This window comes from Pseudochaenichthys georgianus, unplaced genomic scaffold (genome assembly GCF_902827115.2).
Source record: "Pseudochaenichthys georgianus unplaced genomic scaffold, fPseGeo1.2 scaffold_410_arrow_ctg1, whole genome shotgun sequence".
NCBI lineage: Eukaryota > Metazoa > Chordata > Actinopteri > Perciformes > Channichthyidae > Pseudochaenichthys > Pseudochaenichthys georgianus.
The window spans coordinates 181,800-199,979 of NW_027262975.1; the positions used below are offsets into that span (position 1 = coordinate 181,800).

Sequence of the window (18,180 nt, forward strand, 5' to 3'; positions counted from 1 at the left end):
ATGTTATTTTACTTTTTTACATTTAAAAAAAACTGAATTAGAACACAGATTTTCTATCGTCAGCCATGACTAACATGTATCTCGACCCTGTCATGTTTTGTTGCACGTACATGCAACCACATCTATCTATCTATCTCGTTGCCACAAACATAGTTGACAGCAAAGTCAAACATGACATATATTTTAACCAATGGGTAGCCTTAAAACACTGTTACGTAATCATAATACAGCGTGAGGAACCAATCACCGGTTGGAAGGCGGGTCTTAGAGAAGCCCATTTCAATGTGTGCGTGCGCGTGTTCGTAGGCGTGCTCGCAACACACAAACTGGGGAAGATGGTCACATGACTGCACACGCCGGCTGCTGATTGGCTCAGACGCGCAGAGGGCGTGTCGTACGGTGGCGGCGTGCGTTTGCCTATGTGACACAATTACAACAACTTTGAGCCGATGGTTTGGGGGAAGTTTACGATAATACCAAGTAAACACTCCCTCCTAAAAACCCAACAATACACCAACTTCATGCATACAAAGGCACTGGAATACACGCCGTGTTTTGAAGTACAATGAGGAGTGTGGAAGGTAACTTGAAGGGATCATTTCCTTGAGGATTTGGACAAGAATTTGGCAAGAATTTAGTCGCTAACGCCCCGATTTGAGTCCTGGATATCCGTGCAAAACCTCTCGTTCTTAGCGCATTCTCTTGGAGTTTCTCGGTGTGGTCGCTATTCCCATTTCTTCCCCATGAAATCGTGTACTGCTGCTGCTCGGAGCCTTGCTGGTAATGACGAGGAGAAAATGGCGTCGGGAACAGATATCGAAGAGGACTTTCCGAAGCTCACAGCGCAGGAGAAACAGAGCTTGCACGGCACTGACAGGTTAGATGTTGCAAAAATGTGAACTCTACAACCAGTTTTATGTGTGCATTGTGTATTTTTCTGCACACCGTTTGCAACAACAAGTAAAATGCACCCTGGAAGTAGTAATACGGAACCGCCTGTGTGTTGTCTGTCCTCTACTTGCAGTTCACTGTTTGGATTTCATAGGCTTCAAGAAGATGGCGCCAGAACGAAGGCCTTGCTGTTAAAGGTATGCAATGGAATAGGAACAAAGATGCATAAGATTCAGAGGTTTTTTATTGTCATACGCACAGTAGCTACAGTGTAGTTATTCCAATGGAAAGCTTAAGTCCCAGGTTCCTGCAACAACGCAACATAGATATACTTTATTCATACCAAATTGGTGATGTTGTCACAGCAGCAGTGTTGTCAAGCATTACACCAGAGTTACAATATTTCCAAGGAGAGATTAGGGTACAAATATAATAAAAATGAACATTGACAGCAAATGTTTAAATATTCACTATAGTATGTCAATACAACAGAATATAAAGGAAATACTGAATCCGTTTGAATACAATTTCACTAAGCACCAGCAATGTTTACTACAATAACACAGACATTGGGTAAAATATATATAACAATTGTATAGTACTACATAAATATGTATAAGACATGAAACAAATTTAAGATTAATGCATATCACACCAGAAATAAGTAGCACAGATGCAGCATAAATGTCCCCAACTTTGAAGCAGTATAGCAGCTTTCAGTTTTGGAAATAAGCATGATTTACACTGCTGCTAGGTACATAATTAAACAACCGCAGGGAATTTTAAATCAGTGGTGTCATTGGTTTCTTGGTGAAGGATTGGTCTGTAACATTATTTTGTGAGTGTGTACTTTCAGCACATGCAAGCCTACTATCCACATCATAACATACAACATATCTGTTTGTTGGATCTTTCTCCTAACATTGCATGGCACACAATAAAACATCCACTATGTATTTATGCAATGATGGCAATAATAAAGGGGCCTAAATATTACAATTTTAGCATGATATGATCTCCACCCTGCTTAAAATCAGTGGTTGAGAGAGAATAGGTGCCCATGCTACGTGATGGCATTTAACGGACTGTTCTAAACGTGTTTGTTAAATCATATGTTGCTATTATTCACACAATGAAAAGCAGGGTTGCACATCACTTGCTCTTTAATCTATTAAATGTATTGCAATGTTGTTTTATTTGTTTTATGTCATATAAATCATGTTGCAAGGGCTTGGGACTTACGTTTTTCATTGCTGTATACACTATAGCTGTGCATATGATAATTTAGCCTTTTGAATCTTAAATGTTTGAATGTGTGTAGAAAACATGTGTGGGCTAAACAAATTGGATTCATTAGTAGGGGAGGTTTACACATGTAACACCTTGCTACCTGACAGTTATACGTGATTTGCAACCGTATAATAATGAGCCCTAGGTAAAGGGTGAATGCACACTTCTTTAATTAGTGGAGGAAAGACATTACAATTGGCAGAAATGCTGGTATCCCACTTAAACAATCCGTTTCCTCCTCGATACACTGGGTTAGCATGTAGCAGCTAACTTCCCAGCGGTGTCTCATTACTCCTGTCGCAAATATAGCGACTATGTCACCACTTAGTTGACACTTACAAGCGGGTAACGAGTCCTTTTTACAGGGTTTAAAAATAAGTACTGCTTGACTTGCCCCCAGATAGCGGTGACGTGAAGAAAAAATACCTAGCTAATGTTTGCTAGCTAGTTAGCAGCGGTGGCTAAGCTAATCTTCATTCGCATAGAACCATATGACGTAGAATGCGTTCAGGGATCGTAACAATGGCGATCGATTTATTAAACGGGATTTAACTATATGCAAAGTGTCCGGTTCCCACAGAGCAGCCGTGTGTATGTCAGCCCATGTTAGCATGCCTGTGTTTGGTGTGTGTCTGCAACATGTGGCTCCTGGGTTTCTTCCTGAAGGGTTAGCTGGTTGTTTTGTTAGGGTGTACTTTCAGTAGGCTCAGACATGCACTCAGTAAATGCCATTTTTGTGGCAGTCCTTTGTACCTTGAAGCACATGCAGTCCTACTATCCACATCATAACATACACATGTATAATATCTCATAGATTTTTCTTCTAAAAGTGTATGTATGATGCTGTGTTAATTAGAGCCATGCACTCAGTGCCATTTTTATGTCTATCCTTCATACTTTGCTCGATGCCTTAACAGCCAATACAGGCCTATTATTATTATTATTATTATTATTATTATTATTATTTACATCATACAACAGTACAATTATTAATTCTAATTGTGTTATAGTCTTTCCTGGTAATAAGAAGAAGGCATACTTGATTAATTCCTTAGGGGAAATTCAGTAACAGAGCATGTATAGGGCGGCTTCACATTAAATACTGATCACTGTTGGAATGCATTCATATTAATACCAAGTTGCCTTTACGCCCTCTCTTTATACTCTCCCATTGTAATATGAGGAAGGGAGAATATTAGTTCAGCATTAGTTATTATTTCATCTGATACAGAGTTAATGGACAACAATAAATAAAGGAAATGATACGCCGTATGTAAACCTAGGAAAGTGATGTGTTTTAGTCCTATGTTTGTCAGTCTGTCTGCCGCTTATTCCGCACACCAGTTGATTCATCGGTCTTGTGCTTTTGGTGCACCTTTGTTATCATATGTTAAATTACCTCTTATGGTCACGATGATGAACAATTTTAGGAAATTAAACTGTATTGATTGTTTATGCTGTCATTTGCCCCTGGTCTGGGTCCTTGCTCCTCTCAGGGCTCTTACAGTCATTAAAAACCTGGAAAAGTCATGGAAATTCAAAATGCGAATTCCAGGCCCTGGAGAACTTTTGGAAAACAATATTTTTCACGGAAATGTAACTAAAGTTGCATCAAATATAATTTATATTTTAATGAAACGTAAAATGGCATTTAGCTGACGAGGTGTTTTGCCGGTGAGAGATTTTAGTTGCTTTAGCGTGAAGCTAGTAAGCCTATTGGATTTGTTTTAGAGGCACAACATGTTTCAGATGCAGACCTTATTTTCCTGTTCCATGTTAAAATAAACCATTTCCAGTGGTACGCTGAGAAAGAGTCATGTTTTTGGTCATGGAAAATTAGGTAAAGGTCATGGAGAAGTCATTGGTGAAAGAAAGAAAAGTGTTGAACCCTGTCCTCTAAACCGGCTGGTGTCGGCTGCTAGCGATCAACAACTGCTTAAGCTTGGCTATAAACCACCCTAACATAGTATTCAGGCCTAATTTGGTAATTTTCGTAGCTATAAAAAACAACACTTTCGTCTAATTTATCTCCTGATGAATTCCCTTCGTGGTGTGTAATGATCCACTAAAGTTAGGAACGATACAGGATGAAGAAATACCGTGTTTTGTTAACCTTGACACATCTCGACTGAAGTTTGGATGGGAAAGGGAGACACACTGGCTGGAAATCTTAATTCCACTGCAACCCTTATGTCGTCTTCCTTTTTGGAGGTCGGTGTGTTTCTGCTGCATCACACTCTGCAGTCTGCGCCGCTCGGCCTGAGCTAACCCCTGTGGCACAAATGCATTCGTAGAAGAACAGCCGGGCACAAAGCCAGCCCTACCAAAGTTAGTGTAATAATGCATGCTGTTTATTTGGTGTGTGACATGCATGCACGAGGAAACGGTACTTGTTTGGATGTTTCACGCTGCAGCCTTCCCATGAAGCTTGAATGTTTTTATTTGGTTGGTTCTTTATTTTAGTGATTGCAAAGTCGAGGTGATAAGCTGGAGGTGCTGCTCTGTGAACATATCAGTATCCCTTTTTACTGATTTGACAATTTTCCCTATGACATGTTCCATCAAACATAATTTTGTACACACACACACACACACACACACACACACACACACAGTTATTATTCCTCTTCAGTGTCTGCATTATCTGAGTAATTTGTTTAGCCGTTGATAAAATACTGACTGACTTGATCACGTATCTGGGACTATGCAAAACAATCTTGGAAGGCGTGGAAAGGCCACTGTGTGTCATCGCTTCCTCAGCTCTGAGCATCAAGCGATGATCTAAGTGTGGTTGCCATATCAAGCCTTTATAATGTGATGTTTGCAGAGGATCTTTTAATCATTTAAGTGTTTTTCTTTGTACTGTTGCACCCCTTAACGCCTCGCTCTTATTGCTCTCTCTTCAGGCCGTCAGCTGCTACGATGCCCTCATCCTGAAAGCAGAGGGCAAAGTGGACCCGGACGTTTTCTGTCAGCTGGGCCACTTCAACCTGCTGCTGGAGGACTATCAGAAAGGTGAGGGTCTCCACGTGTACATCCTCCTGCCTCTTGTTTCTTTGCACCCCACACCTTCTTCCTAAATCTCCATCTCGGGATCAATTTATAATTTCACGATGTCTTTATTTGGCTTGTTTTGCCTTTGATCTTAGAAATTAGCACCCATTGTATCTGTTTGATTGTGTTGCACTGTTGGAGGAGCCTGTGACCGAAGACTTTAATTGTCATAACTACACTGTAGCTGTTATGACAATAAAAGCCTTGAATCTTGAACGCATCCCATTTAGTGCCCGTTATGTGGCAACAACTTTTAACATGTTCAAAATGTTCAAGACACAAACTATAGCCCGAAATACGTACATCAAGTAGTAGGGATGTCCCGATCACCTTTTTTTGCTCCCGATCCGATTCCGATCATTTGATTTTGACAATCTGCCGATACCGATTTTTCCCGATCCGATCTTTATGCGATGCATTAAGAGAAAAAAAGGTAACAGATAACGGCTGGTCATCCAACGCGATGAGTTCAGCTATCTTGGCTGTTATTGTGTTGGCCTTGTCTCTGTTCTGGGGCAGTTTCTCTTTCCTTTTGAAAGCCTCTGAAAGTGTCGGTTGTCTCAGTGCCGTTACCCGAGTGGCCGCTGTGTACTCGCCGTGTTGTTGTTGGTGTTTGTTTCTCAGGTGGCGTATTACATTGGTCGTGTTGAACGTAGCTCTGTTCTTTCCACCACGCGGAACCTCCGCCTTGCAAACATTGCATCTGGCTGTTACACTGCCTTCGCTTTCAATTTTATAATACTTCCAAACTCCTGACATGTTCTCTGTCCCGACTCCCGAGTCACCAGCTGGACGTAGCCTCTCGTTAGCTTGCTGCTGCTATTAGACACTGCGCCCACTCTGTTGCCAGCTTTCAGAGGAATAAGCAGGTCTGAAAACAAGCCCAAAAGAAGCAACACATACATGATGTTGAGTCATTTTAAACCAAAGCTAAGGCCTCAGGATGACTTTAAGACGTGAACATGGTCATTTTTGTTTTGTAACGTTCAATAAAATAATACAAATATTTTATATTAAAAAAAATTAAAAAAAATAAAATAAAATTCCCGATCCCCGATTTATTTCTCCCGATTTCGATCTTTTGAAAGTCACGTGATCGGCTCCGATCCCCGATCACGTGATCGGATCGGGACATCTCTATCAAGTATTTGTTGCATTGGTGATATTCAGGTTATAGCAGTCGGAACAGGAACCAGACAACGCTGCACTGGAATTGACAGTCAGGGTTTGGTTCAGCTGCTAGTCCTGTTATCATTAAGCCAACGTTTAATCATATCTTAATACCTAACCGTATGTTCAGGGTGGCAACCAGAACTGATGCCTGGTTGCCACCCTTTTAAAAGTTAGTGGAGGCGTGTGGTGCAGTGGGTTGTGCGTTGGTGTTCTGGTCAGGGTTCAAACCCCACTGCAGTCAGCATTCACCCCAAAGTGCTGCTGTGGGGATTGCCCTCAGTATCGAGTGTGTGAGTCGCTTTGGAGAAAAGCGTCTAACATGTCACATGTGATGGAATGTAGTGTTGAGACCTGTGTGCTTTTAAAGTGTCCTTGTAACCCCAGCGAGATCAGGGAGCACTTTATGGAAACTAACAGGGATCCAAATGAAGAATAGAGTAAATAGTGGCTTGATAGTTTTTCACGAGGTGTAAGATAGTGTGTGTTTTTACAGTCCTTATTTTGATTAACTGCTAAAAACCTGCCGTCAAAGCATTCATTCTGGTTAGACATTATGCCCTGAGATGAATATCTTAATCATTTAATGTTGTAACTAACTTTTCATTGTCTCGTGTTTCTCTCCTCTTTCTGTATCTCACCATTTTCCCAGCATTATCTGCATACCAGAGGTACTTCAGTTTACAGACGGACTACTGGAAGGTGAGCTTTCACTATTCTACATTGAATATTACTGGCACTGTTTGTTGGGAAGCCACTATTATTTTCAATCATCAAAGCTGTCCTTTGTGTACCCCGTTGTTTACTTCACAAACCACGGCAGTTTTCACTTAAAAAGCTTGAGCCATTGGCTGGAAGTCATCGAGTCAACATTTTGGTTTAAAAACAAGTTGTCTTCACAGTCGGACATCGTTTTATTGAAATCACAGACACCGACACTTGCTATTCATCCCGGTGATGGTCGGTTGACCTGCAGCCATCTTCACTTTATGGTTTAGTCCAATCAAGGGAAACACAAGATTAGATGTTAAGTGAACAAGTCGGACAGTTTAGCTAAAGGTCTTTATTCTTTATTCTGCCGCAGGTCCCTTTTTAATGCACCCATTGTAAACATCTCCAGACACTCTATACAGAATGGTTGAACTGTACATTGAATGCTGACAAAGTGGACTCTATTAAAATGTGTTGCTCGGGATGGAAAGACTGGACGAGATGTCGGTCTCTTGAATCTATTAAGGATGTTAGTCAACAGCTTCCCAGGATAGAAAGTAGTTGAGGCTGTATTTGGCTCCGATGTGTTTTGGGAGAAGTTGAAGGTTAGCTTGAAATCGTTGTTGTCGTCGATTAGGGATGCATATGATACCGATACCGCTGAATGATACCGATACATATCGTGATACCGATACATATCGTGATACCGATACATATCGTGATACCGATACATATCGTGATACTTTGAAAATGTATCATCTAGGGTTGCCAGAAACTGACCATGATCAAAATCGATTATTCTGCAGCCCTGGCGAATAATAATCGATTATTATCAATAAAAATACATAACATATGAAGAAAAACGATGCAATCTCATTTATAACACGGCCATCACGTCACGGACTCGCTTTTAAAAGTAAATTTAAAAAATTGAATTTTTTTTTTTAAAGTATCGAAATCGGATCTGATTTCGGTACGGTATACCGTAGCCACCAGTAACCGGTATTTCGGTAATACCAGATACCGGTATGCATCCCTATCGTCACCGCAGAACCCTCAAGTCATCCAAGAGGCTGGAGAAAACACCAGTGACGTCTTTCGCTCCCAGTTTTTTTTTTTTCGTGAGGCTTTCATGGCACTCCTGCAGAAACTTGTCCAGTGCAAAAAGACCAGGCACCCATTCTGTCTGATCCTTTGAGACGGACTGTTGCTTTAGCTTTGACATGGTTTTACTGTCTGAGCGTTGATTTAAAGCTACTGTTTCAGATGAACTCCTGTAGGGTTATCGGCCACACTTCTGTCACCTGATCGCAGGTTCAAGACCTGTGTCTTTACGATGCCGTGAATGGGGCAGTAAAGTTAGCCGCTGCAGCCGTATCCATGCTATAATGGATTTACCGCTTTGTCTGAGCAATAACATACAATCATCTGGTGGCCAGTGCAGTTGGAGCTTTTTTTAAAGCAGTAATGAGTAAGAAAAGCATCGTGTGAACATTGTTACATCATCTTTCCTTTATGGCAGCCGTGTCAAACTCAATTTCATCGCGGGCCACATCAGCATTATGGTTGCACTCAAAGGGCCGGTTGTAACTTTAAGACTATATAAAAATACATATATAAATATTTAATATAAAATAATGTATACTATTACATTATTGCCTCTGCAGAAGTTATTATGGGATAGGGTAATAACTTCATAATTAACTACACCTGAAAACAGAAGTCTAGGGCAAATAATTGGAAGTCTCTTCAGTGCTGATGTCACAAAATGTCTTTTAAAAAAAAAAAAAAAATCTAATTCTGGAAATGTAAAGAAAAATGAAATTTTTAAGCAAAAAAGTCAAATTCTGAACTAAATTCATATCTGAGATGCATTGTGGGATATGTAGTTTATGGGCAACGTGCTTCTGTAAATCGGCATGTAACCGTATAATAAACGTATTATATTCTTTAAGACCTCTTGTGGGGCCGCATTAAATTAAGTCGCGGGCCGGATTTGGCCCCCGGGCCTTGAGTTTGACACCCCTGCTTTATGGGGTAATGCAGAACTTAATGAAAGGCAACATTAATGTCAGTCAGACTCATGTTGGTGCTTTCTGTCGAAGTTAGCCACAGCGTTGTGCCTCACTGTAATGCCCAGTTTGAGTTTTTTATTGAATTGTGACCAACAGATTTTTGGTTTGTCATATCTTCCAAAATGTTATTAATTGATAAATTAATAATATTTATATAGCACTTTTCATACAGCACGTGCAGCTCAAAGTGCAGCTCAAAGGGCTTTACAACATGGCGACACATCACAAGGTAGAAATAAACAGCAAGAAATTCCCCTCAGATTATTTGTTAAGAACTTTAAAAGGTGCATGCGGCTAAATTTAACAGGTTACGAGACACAATAATAATAATATTTAATTTATATAGCGCTTCTCATCTGCCAAGACAAATCTCGAAGTGCTTCACAACAAGGGATACTGATACGCTTTGAGATAATAAAAGTAATAATAATAAGAAATCAAAAAATAAAATATAAAATAGAGTACAAAAATAAAAGTCGGAGATAGCGATAAAAATGGCAGTACTCCAGGTGTACCGTGCTCAAAGTTTATTTGAAGGCCTGCCGAAAGAAGAGGGTCTTAAGGCCGGTTTTGAAGACCTCGGTGGAATAATGATACGAGACAACTGTTTTATATTGTTGCATCGATTCAAAGTGAACATATACGCACAACAGAAATAAAAAGATAATAGTAATACAAATTCTAATAAAGGTTAAACAATACATATTAAGTTATGGTTTTGGTTGGCCTTCAGTTAACTCAGCTAGACAGCATTTAGCTTAGCTGCATCTTATATTGTGCCTATTTCAATGTTTTAGTATCATATGCACACATATTGTCCTCCGTTTAAATGGCCCACAGTGTCTGCTCACGGCCTGGAGTTAAATGGTCCGATCAGCTGTGATGTGATGGCGTCCAGCTTGTCCTCTGCATGATCTCAGTGTGGATGAATAGGCTGGCTTTAGTTTGATGTTTCCCTGTTTGGAGTGGCCATTAGACGGAGGTGCTGAGAGCTGGATGGGATCGGACCTGACAGCTCTTCAGTGTTACAGGTTTCTACAGAGCAGCGAGGGTGCGGGCCAACCCTCGCTGGGTAATGATGCTGTTTCTGGGGCAGTAGTGACGTAGAGTAGCCTGAGTTGATGGGGTTGACCAAATAAGGCTCTAAATGGGCTCCTCAAGGGAAAGATGGGTCAACATAATTATGTTTATCATGGAAAAGCACAGAGAGCTGCAGAAATTAGTCGTTTTACCACTTCAAGATCTTCTCAAAGTCTTTGAATGTGTTGTTGTTAGCCTGAAATAAGGTCTGTGGTTAACACAAGCGGACGAGATTTTATTCTACGACATAAAATATGTCAGTAAATACCCCACTGGTGAATTTAAAAACAGTGGTAGCTAACAAGAGTCTAAATGAGACGACTAAAAGTAATCACGCCCAACATTAGCCTCCTTTAGCTTAGCGGTGGTGACGTGAAGTCATGTGACCGTGCTGCAGTTCCTTTATAGCCCAACATTAGCCGCCTTTAGCTTAGCGGTGGTGACGTGAAGTCATGTGACCGTGCTGTAGTTCCTTTATAGCCCAACATTAGCCGCCTTTAGCTTAGCGGTGTTGACGTGAAGTCATGTGACCGTGCTGTAGTTCCTTTATAGCCCGACATTAGCCACCTTTAGCTTAGCGGTGGTGACATGAAGTCATGTGACCGTGCTGTAGTTCCTTTATAGCCCAACATTAGCCTCCTTTAGCTTAGCGTTGGTGACGTGAAGTCATGTGACCGTGCTGTAGTTCCTTTATAGCCCAACATTAGCCTCCTTTAGCTTAGCGTTGGTGACGTGAAGTCATGTGACCGTGCTGTAGTTCCTTTATAGCCCAACATTAGCCTCCTTTAGCTTAGCGGTGGTGACGTGAAGTCATGTGACCGTGCTGTAGTTCCTTTATAGCCCGACATTAGCCTCCTTTAGCTTAGCGGTGGTGACGTGAAGTCATGTGACCGTGCTGTAGTTCCTTTATAGCCTTGATTGTTATTTATTATATCATGTTAAAATCAATATCTTGTGATATGTTTGTCATACTGTCAACTCCTCGCCGCTTTTTTAGTTAACTTTTGATTTTACAGGTGTTGAAGTCTAATATTGCTTTTTGTAACCATTTTCTATCACTCTTTTTTTTCAGAATGCTGCCTTTTTATATGGCCTTGGCATGGTTTACTTCCATTTCAACGCATTTCAGTGGTAAGTGCTTTTAAAAGACAGACTTTTTTTCATTGCATGCATCGCATCTGCCAATTTTATGTTTTTTCTTGGTGTTTTAAAAACTGGGTGGTTAATCAAAGCTTGTGTCTCTCTTTATGACATTTTGTTTTGTGCAAATGTTTGATTTCTAACCTCGAGTTGGGTGAGAACATTGGTGTCATCATTTCATCTGTGGGTTTTGGTACGTGCATTAGATCAATACTTTAGCTTAGTTGAGCACAAACACTGTAAATCCAGTGACGTGCGGTGAGGTTCGTGGCTGGTGAGATTTACAAATATTATATTTTCACCTGAATCGAAATATTCTGTTATTTTCAAAAGCTTTTTTAGTCTGATGCTTCTATTCACTTTAAACAGACCGTTCAACAAAAGGATACCCACAATCTAAATATTGGATTGTTCTCTCTTAGTAAGATCCCATGTTCATTACAATTGGGGTCTTACCTTGACTTGAAGATGAAGTCCATGCTCTCCTTCTGGACAACAATCCTCCTTATCTTCCTCTAGTTTCAAAAGTCTAGCTTGTTGTCTCTGCGTAGAATAACAGTAGCAACAAGAACCTGTGGGCTCACTGCGCCCCCTTCAGTGCGGCAGAGGTTATGGCTGCCTCTCCTGGGGCTTTTTTCATTGCCTTATTTCACGTATGATATTCAGCGAGCCTGAATATCATACGTGAAATAAGTTCAAACATTACATTGGTGACATACAGTGAGACGGTGCAGGCATGCGCTGAGGGCCCGCTTTCCAGCCCGTTTCTGTGGGGTGACGCATTCTGAGGTGAGGCAGAGCTCATCTGTGCCTCACCTCACCCCACAGTAACTGGCTGGAGCGCGCTCACAAAATAAGTGCCCGTGCTACATTAGTGCCCGTGCTACATTAGTGCCCGTGCTACATTAGTGCCCGTGCTACATTAGTGCCCGTGCTACATTAGTGCCCTTGCTACATTAGTGCCCTTGCTACATTAGTGCCCTTGCTACATTAGTGCCCTTGCTACATTAGTGCCCGTGCTACATTAGTGCCCTTGCTACATTAGTGCCCTTGCTACATTAGTGCCCTTGCTACATTAGTGCCCGTGCTACATTAGTGTCCTTGCTACATTAGTGCCCGTGCTACATTAGTGCCCTTGCTACATAAGTGCCCGTGCTACATTAGTGCCCGTGCTACATTAGTGCCCGTGCTACATTAGTGCCCTTGCTACATTAGTGTCCTTGCTACATTAGTGCCCGTGCTACATTAGTGCCCGTGCTACATTAGTGCCCGTGCTACATTAGTGCCCTTGCTACATTAGTGCCCTTGCTACATTAGTGCCCGTGCTACATAAGTGCCCGTGCTACATTAGTGCCCGTGCTACATTAGTGCCCTTGCTACATAAGTGCCCTTGCTACATAAGTGCCCGTGCTACATTAGTGCCCGTGCTACATTAGTGCCCGTGCTACATTAGTGCCCGTGCTACATTAGTGCCCGTGCTACATTAGTGCCCGTGCTACATTAGTGCCCTTGCTACATAAGTGCCCGTGCTACATTAGTGCCCGTGCTACATTAGTGCCCTTGCTACATAAGTGCCCGTGCTACATAAGTGCCCGTGCTACATTAGTGCCCGTGCTACATTAGTGCCCGTGCTACATTAGTGCCCTTGCTACATAAGTGCCCTTGCTACATAAGTGCCCGTGCTACATTAGTGCCCGTGCTACATTAGTGCCCTTGCTACATTAGTGCCCTTGCTACATAAGTGCCCGTGCTACATAAGTGCCCGTGCTACATTAGTGCCCTTGCTACATAAGTGCCCGTGCTACATTAGTGCCCGTGCTACATTAGTGCCCGTGCTACATTAGTGCCCGTGCTACATTAGTGCCCGTGCTACATTAGTGCCCGTGCTACATTAGTGCCCTTGCTACATAAGTGCCCGTGCTACATAAGTGCCCTTGCTACATTAGTGCCCGTGCTACATTAGTGCCCGTGCTACATTAGTGCCCGTGCTACATTAGTGCCCGTGCTACATTAGTGCCCTTGCTACATAAGTGCCCGTGCTACATTAGTGCCCGTGCTACATTAGTGCCCTTGCTACATAAGTGCCCGTGCTACATTAGTGCCCGTGCTACATTAGTGCCCTTGCTACATAAGTGCCCGTGCTACATTAGTGCCCTTGCTACATAAGTGCCCGTGCTACATTAGTGCCCGTGCTACATTAGTGCCCGTGCTACATTAGTGCCCGTGCTACATAAGTGCCCGTGCTACATTAGTGCCCGTGCTACATTAGTGCCCGTGCTACATTAGTGCCCTTGCTACATTAGTGCCCTTGCTACATAAGTGCCCGTGCTACATTAGTGCCCGTGCTACATTAGTGCCCGTGCTACATTAGTGCCCGTGCTACATTAGTGCCCTTGCTACATTAGTGTCCTTGCTACATTAGTGCCCGTGCTACATTAGTGCCCGTGCTACATTAGTGCCCGTGCTACATTAGTGCCCGTGCTACATTAGTGCCCTTGCTACATTAGTGCCCTTGCTACATTAGTGCCCTTGCTACATTAGTGCCCGTGCTACATAAGTGCCCGTGCTACATTAGTGCCCGTGCTACATTAGTGCCCTTGCTACATAAGTGCCCGTGCTACATTAGTGCCCGTGCTACATTAGTGCCCGTGCTACATTAGTGCCCTTGCTACATTAGTGTCCTTGCTACATTAGTGCCCGTGCTACATTAGTGCCCGTGCTACATAAGTGCCCGTGCTACATTAGTGCCCGTGCTACATTAGTGCCCTTGCTACATAAGTGCCCGTGCTACATAAGTGCCCGTGCTACATTAGTGCCCGTGCTACATTAGTGCCCGTGCTACATTAGTGCCCTTGCTACATAAGTGCCCGTGCTACATTAGTGCCCGTGCTACATTAGTGCCCGTGCTACATTAGTGCCCGTGCTACATTAGTGCCCTTGCTACATAAGTGCCCGTGCTACATAAGTGCCCGTGCTACATTAGTGCCCTTGCTACATAAGTGCCCGTGCTACATTAGTGCCCGTGCTACATTAGTGCCCGTGCTACATTAGTGCCCGTGCTACATTAGTGCCCTTGCTACATAAGTGCCCGTGCTACATAAGTGCCCTTGCTACATTAGTGCCCGTGCTACATTAGTGCCCGTGCTACATTAGTGCCCTTGCTACATAAGTGCCCGTGCTACATTAGTGCCCTTGCTACATAAGTGCCCGTGCTACATTAGTGCCCGTGCTACATTAGTGCCCTTGCTACATTAGTGCCCTTGCTACATTAGTGCCCGTGCTACATTAGTGCCCTTGCTACATAAGTGCCCGTGCTACATTAGTGCCCGTGCTACATTAGTGCCCTTGCTACATAAGTGCCCGTGCTACATTAGTGCCCGTGCTACATTAGTGCCCGTGCTACATTAGTGCCCTTGCTACATAAGTGCCCGTGCTACATTAGTGCCCGTGCTACATTAGTGCCCGTGCTACATTAGTGCCCTTGCTACATTAGTGCCCTTGCTACATAAGTGCCCGTGCTACATTAGTGCCCGTGCTACATTAGTGCCCGTGCTACATTAGTGCCCGTGCTACATTAGTGCCCGTGCTACATTAGTGCCCGTGCTACATTAGTGCCCGTGCTACATTAGTGCCCGTGCTACATTAGTGCCCGTGCTACATAAGTGCCCGTGCTACATAAGTGCCCGTGCTACATTAGTGCCCGTGCTACATTAGTGCCCGTGCTACATTAGTGCCCGTGCTACATTAGTGCCCGTGCTACATTAGTGCCCGTGCTACATTAGTGCCCGTGCTACATTAGTGCCCGTGCTACATTAGTGCCCGTGCTACATTAGTGCCCGTGCTACATTAGTGCCCGTGCTACATTAGTGCCCGTGCTACATTAGTGCCCGTGCTACATAAGTGCCCGTGCTACATTAGTGCCCGTGTCCAGCCAGTTAACTGTGGGCTTAGTGAGGCAGAGCTCGTCCCTGCCTCACTCCTCATCGCTCCCATGTAGTTGTAGCGGAGCTCAGCCAATTTTCTGATTTTTAATATAAAAAGCGATTGGAATCAAACAGAAATCACACTTACAACACAGATCAGTGGAGACATTTTATTATTATTACTATTTAGTGTTTCTTTAGTTGTTTTTCCGTTACATTGGAGTATGACGGGTGAGGCTCTGCTTCCCCTGACTGCACGTCGCTGGTAAATATGTATAAATGCTTCTTTTAGGTGCTTTTAATGACTTGAAAGCTGTCATAGTTTGAGTTTTCGTTTCATTTATATATCAATATATATATATATATATATATATATATGTATGTATGTATGTGGTGTTGGTAAACTAGCTCATGATACGTGAGGAAGTTCTCAAATGGTCAGCTCTGTGCACATTGCGCAGCGAGCACCAGCACATGATCAGATACAATACTTTTTGTCGCAGAGCTAGAACCGGAAAGCTACATAATTTAAGTAATATCAGATTTCTTAAGGGATTCGTGTGATAAGGATATGATATTAAAAATGGGTTTATGACCGGCCTGATGTCAGTTTGTACTGGTTTAAGAAAAGAAAGCTGAATGAATGAGTGCTGGCTCTTGTTCTCAATGATTGTGTTTTTATTCTGTGCAGCATTTAGATTCCTCATGACCTTCCTTTCCAGTGAGCCAGCGTCCTCTGTTTCCCTACTGCTTAGAGTTGATGTTTTATGAAGTGTAGAGGCTTGGACATCCATTGCACAATAAATGGTTGCAAAACAGCAGCAAGAAAACACGTGTTGTATGGCCGTAGTTATCCGAGTGTCCTCAGGTGAGCCCTCTCACCAAACGAAAAGAGGCTCCGTATGTCACGCTGTGTTTCGGCGTTATCTCTCCTGCCATGCTACCTTTGAGGATGCTTCTCTGCTCAAGATGAACCACAATGAAACAGCTATTTGGTCTCTGTTCTCGGTTTAAGCAAAGCATTGAAAGCTTCAATGCCATGTTGTTATTATGGCGATGATCTTCATTCTCAACGATCCGCTGATTGATTTCTAGATCCATAGTTTGGTTTCTAAAACATCGGAAAGAAAGGGAAACATTTCCATCCAAGGTCATATCTTTAAAGCAACAGCATGTAATCAAGATCACGTTGATGCCACGCTGGATTTTAAACTTGAAAAAGGCAGAACATTGTCTCTGTTGGTCTCACTGTGTTCCCTAAACGCCGGTTCTTACACTTGTGTTGGTTAGCAAGTCGTACCGTCTCCCAGTAGAGGTGTGTCATCCTTTGTTTTGGGTGAGAATGGATCACGTGTTATGGATAGTTTCTCCCCCTCACATCCTTTAGCTGCTCTGTTCCAACCATCCGCGAATAATAGAGTTTCCTGATGGACAGATTTACTTGTGCGTGCGAAAGTAACGCTAAACACAATCTGCACCAGCCATTAGCTCAGTTCGCTGTTCGCTGTTTAGAATCGAAGATAGATCGAATCGGAGGGTGAAACCTTCTTTAATGGTCGCACACTCTGCTTTTAACCCACCCTAGCACCAGGAGTCTAGCACTGGGAGCAGTGGGCAGCTATTGCACAGCGCCCAGGGAGCATGGGAGTGGGGGGGAAGGGGGGTGTCCGGTGCCTTGCTCAAGGGCACCACGGCAGGGCAGGAGGTGAACTGGGACCTCTCCAAGTAGCAGTCCATATTCAGGTCTGTTCGGGGACTTGAACCGGCGACCCTACGGCTCCCAGTCCAAGCCCCTACTGACTGAGCCACTGCCGCCTTTGAGATGTTTACATTTTGAATTGTTTATTTCTAGTCTTTTAATGTCTCCAATGCCTTGTCTTTTTATGCTGCTGCCACGCAGACATTTCCCAAATTGGAATCAATAAAGTACATTTGATCTCAGCTCAGCTCAGTTAGCTGTTAGCTTCGTTAGCTGTGCTGCTAGAATCACCAGAGCGTGGACATGTTAATACCACTCGTAAGGAAAGGGCGGATTGCTGGTGTGGAACAGAGGCAGGCAGCTAACCGAATATTAGCTTTGTTTCTGTGTCTTGCATTGTTGCTTAATGTCTCGCTGTGTTGGCAATGATGGTGACTGGCTTTTTGTGATGTTCCATAGGTGATGTAATCATAACAAAAGCATGCGTTACACTTAAGCTGTTTTATTTCTGTTGTATTCACTCCGTCACTCCACTTGTCTGGCCTGTTTTATGCTTTGATGCTGCTGTATTGCCTCGTCGCTTCGATTAATTTGTGTTTTTGTTTTAGCTGTTTTAACTTTTAAATGCACTGTAAGGCGACCTTGGGTGTCCTGAAAGGCGCCTCGAAATAAAACGTATTATTATTATTTGATGACAGTGGTGTATTGCAGTGTGGGAAAGTAGTGGCGCTAAACCACAAATATACCAATTGTTGCGTGATGTCGCTTCACTTTAACATATCGTACAACAGACCAAACATCTTACAAGCAAAATCACATACATGATGAATTGTTTAAAACAAATAGTGGACCGATGCATCCATTAGTCCACTTATAGTTACAGATGAAACTGGATGTTGCTTGTTTGCTTGTGGGTATACTTTTATTGTCCAGATGGACCCTCTTTTTTGACCCACAGTGGCTCAGTTCCTCGTGGGGGATTGTTCTGTCAAACGTCGGCTTTTAATCAAACGGATTTACTTTGGAAATGCACCGTGTGCATTGCACCCAGCCTCTCTTTCCCACAGGCAGCAGAGAAACTCTCCAACAGCCTTTTTACTCGTAGCATTAGGAGCTACGATAGGCTACATAATATTCACCAGCTTCT

At 42.9% G+C, this 18,180-nt stretch overlaps 1 protein-coding gene across 1 annotated transcript in view; it reads left to right on the forward strand.

The window, feature by feature from the left end:
- Positions 1-414: 414 nt before the first annotated feature.
- The window catches only part of kdm6a (lysine (K)-specific demethylase 6A), a 94,110-nt gene continuing 76,344 nt past the window's right edge, over positions 415-18,180 (forward strand). Inside the window, exons 1-5 of the mRNA XM_034078307.2 lie at positions 415-877; positions 1,025-1,088; positions 5,088-5,196; positions 7,058-7,107; positions 11,344-11,402. Coding sequence (XP_033934198.1) covers positions 744-877; positions 1,025-1,088; positions 5,088-5,196; positions 7,058-7,107; positions 11,344-11,402 — 416 coding nt within the window. The 5' untranslated portion in view covers positions 415-743. The remainder of the gene's footprint in view (positions 878-1,024; positions 1,089-5,087; positions 5,197-7,057; positions 7,108-11,343; positions 11,403-18,180) is intronic.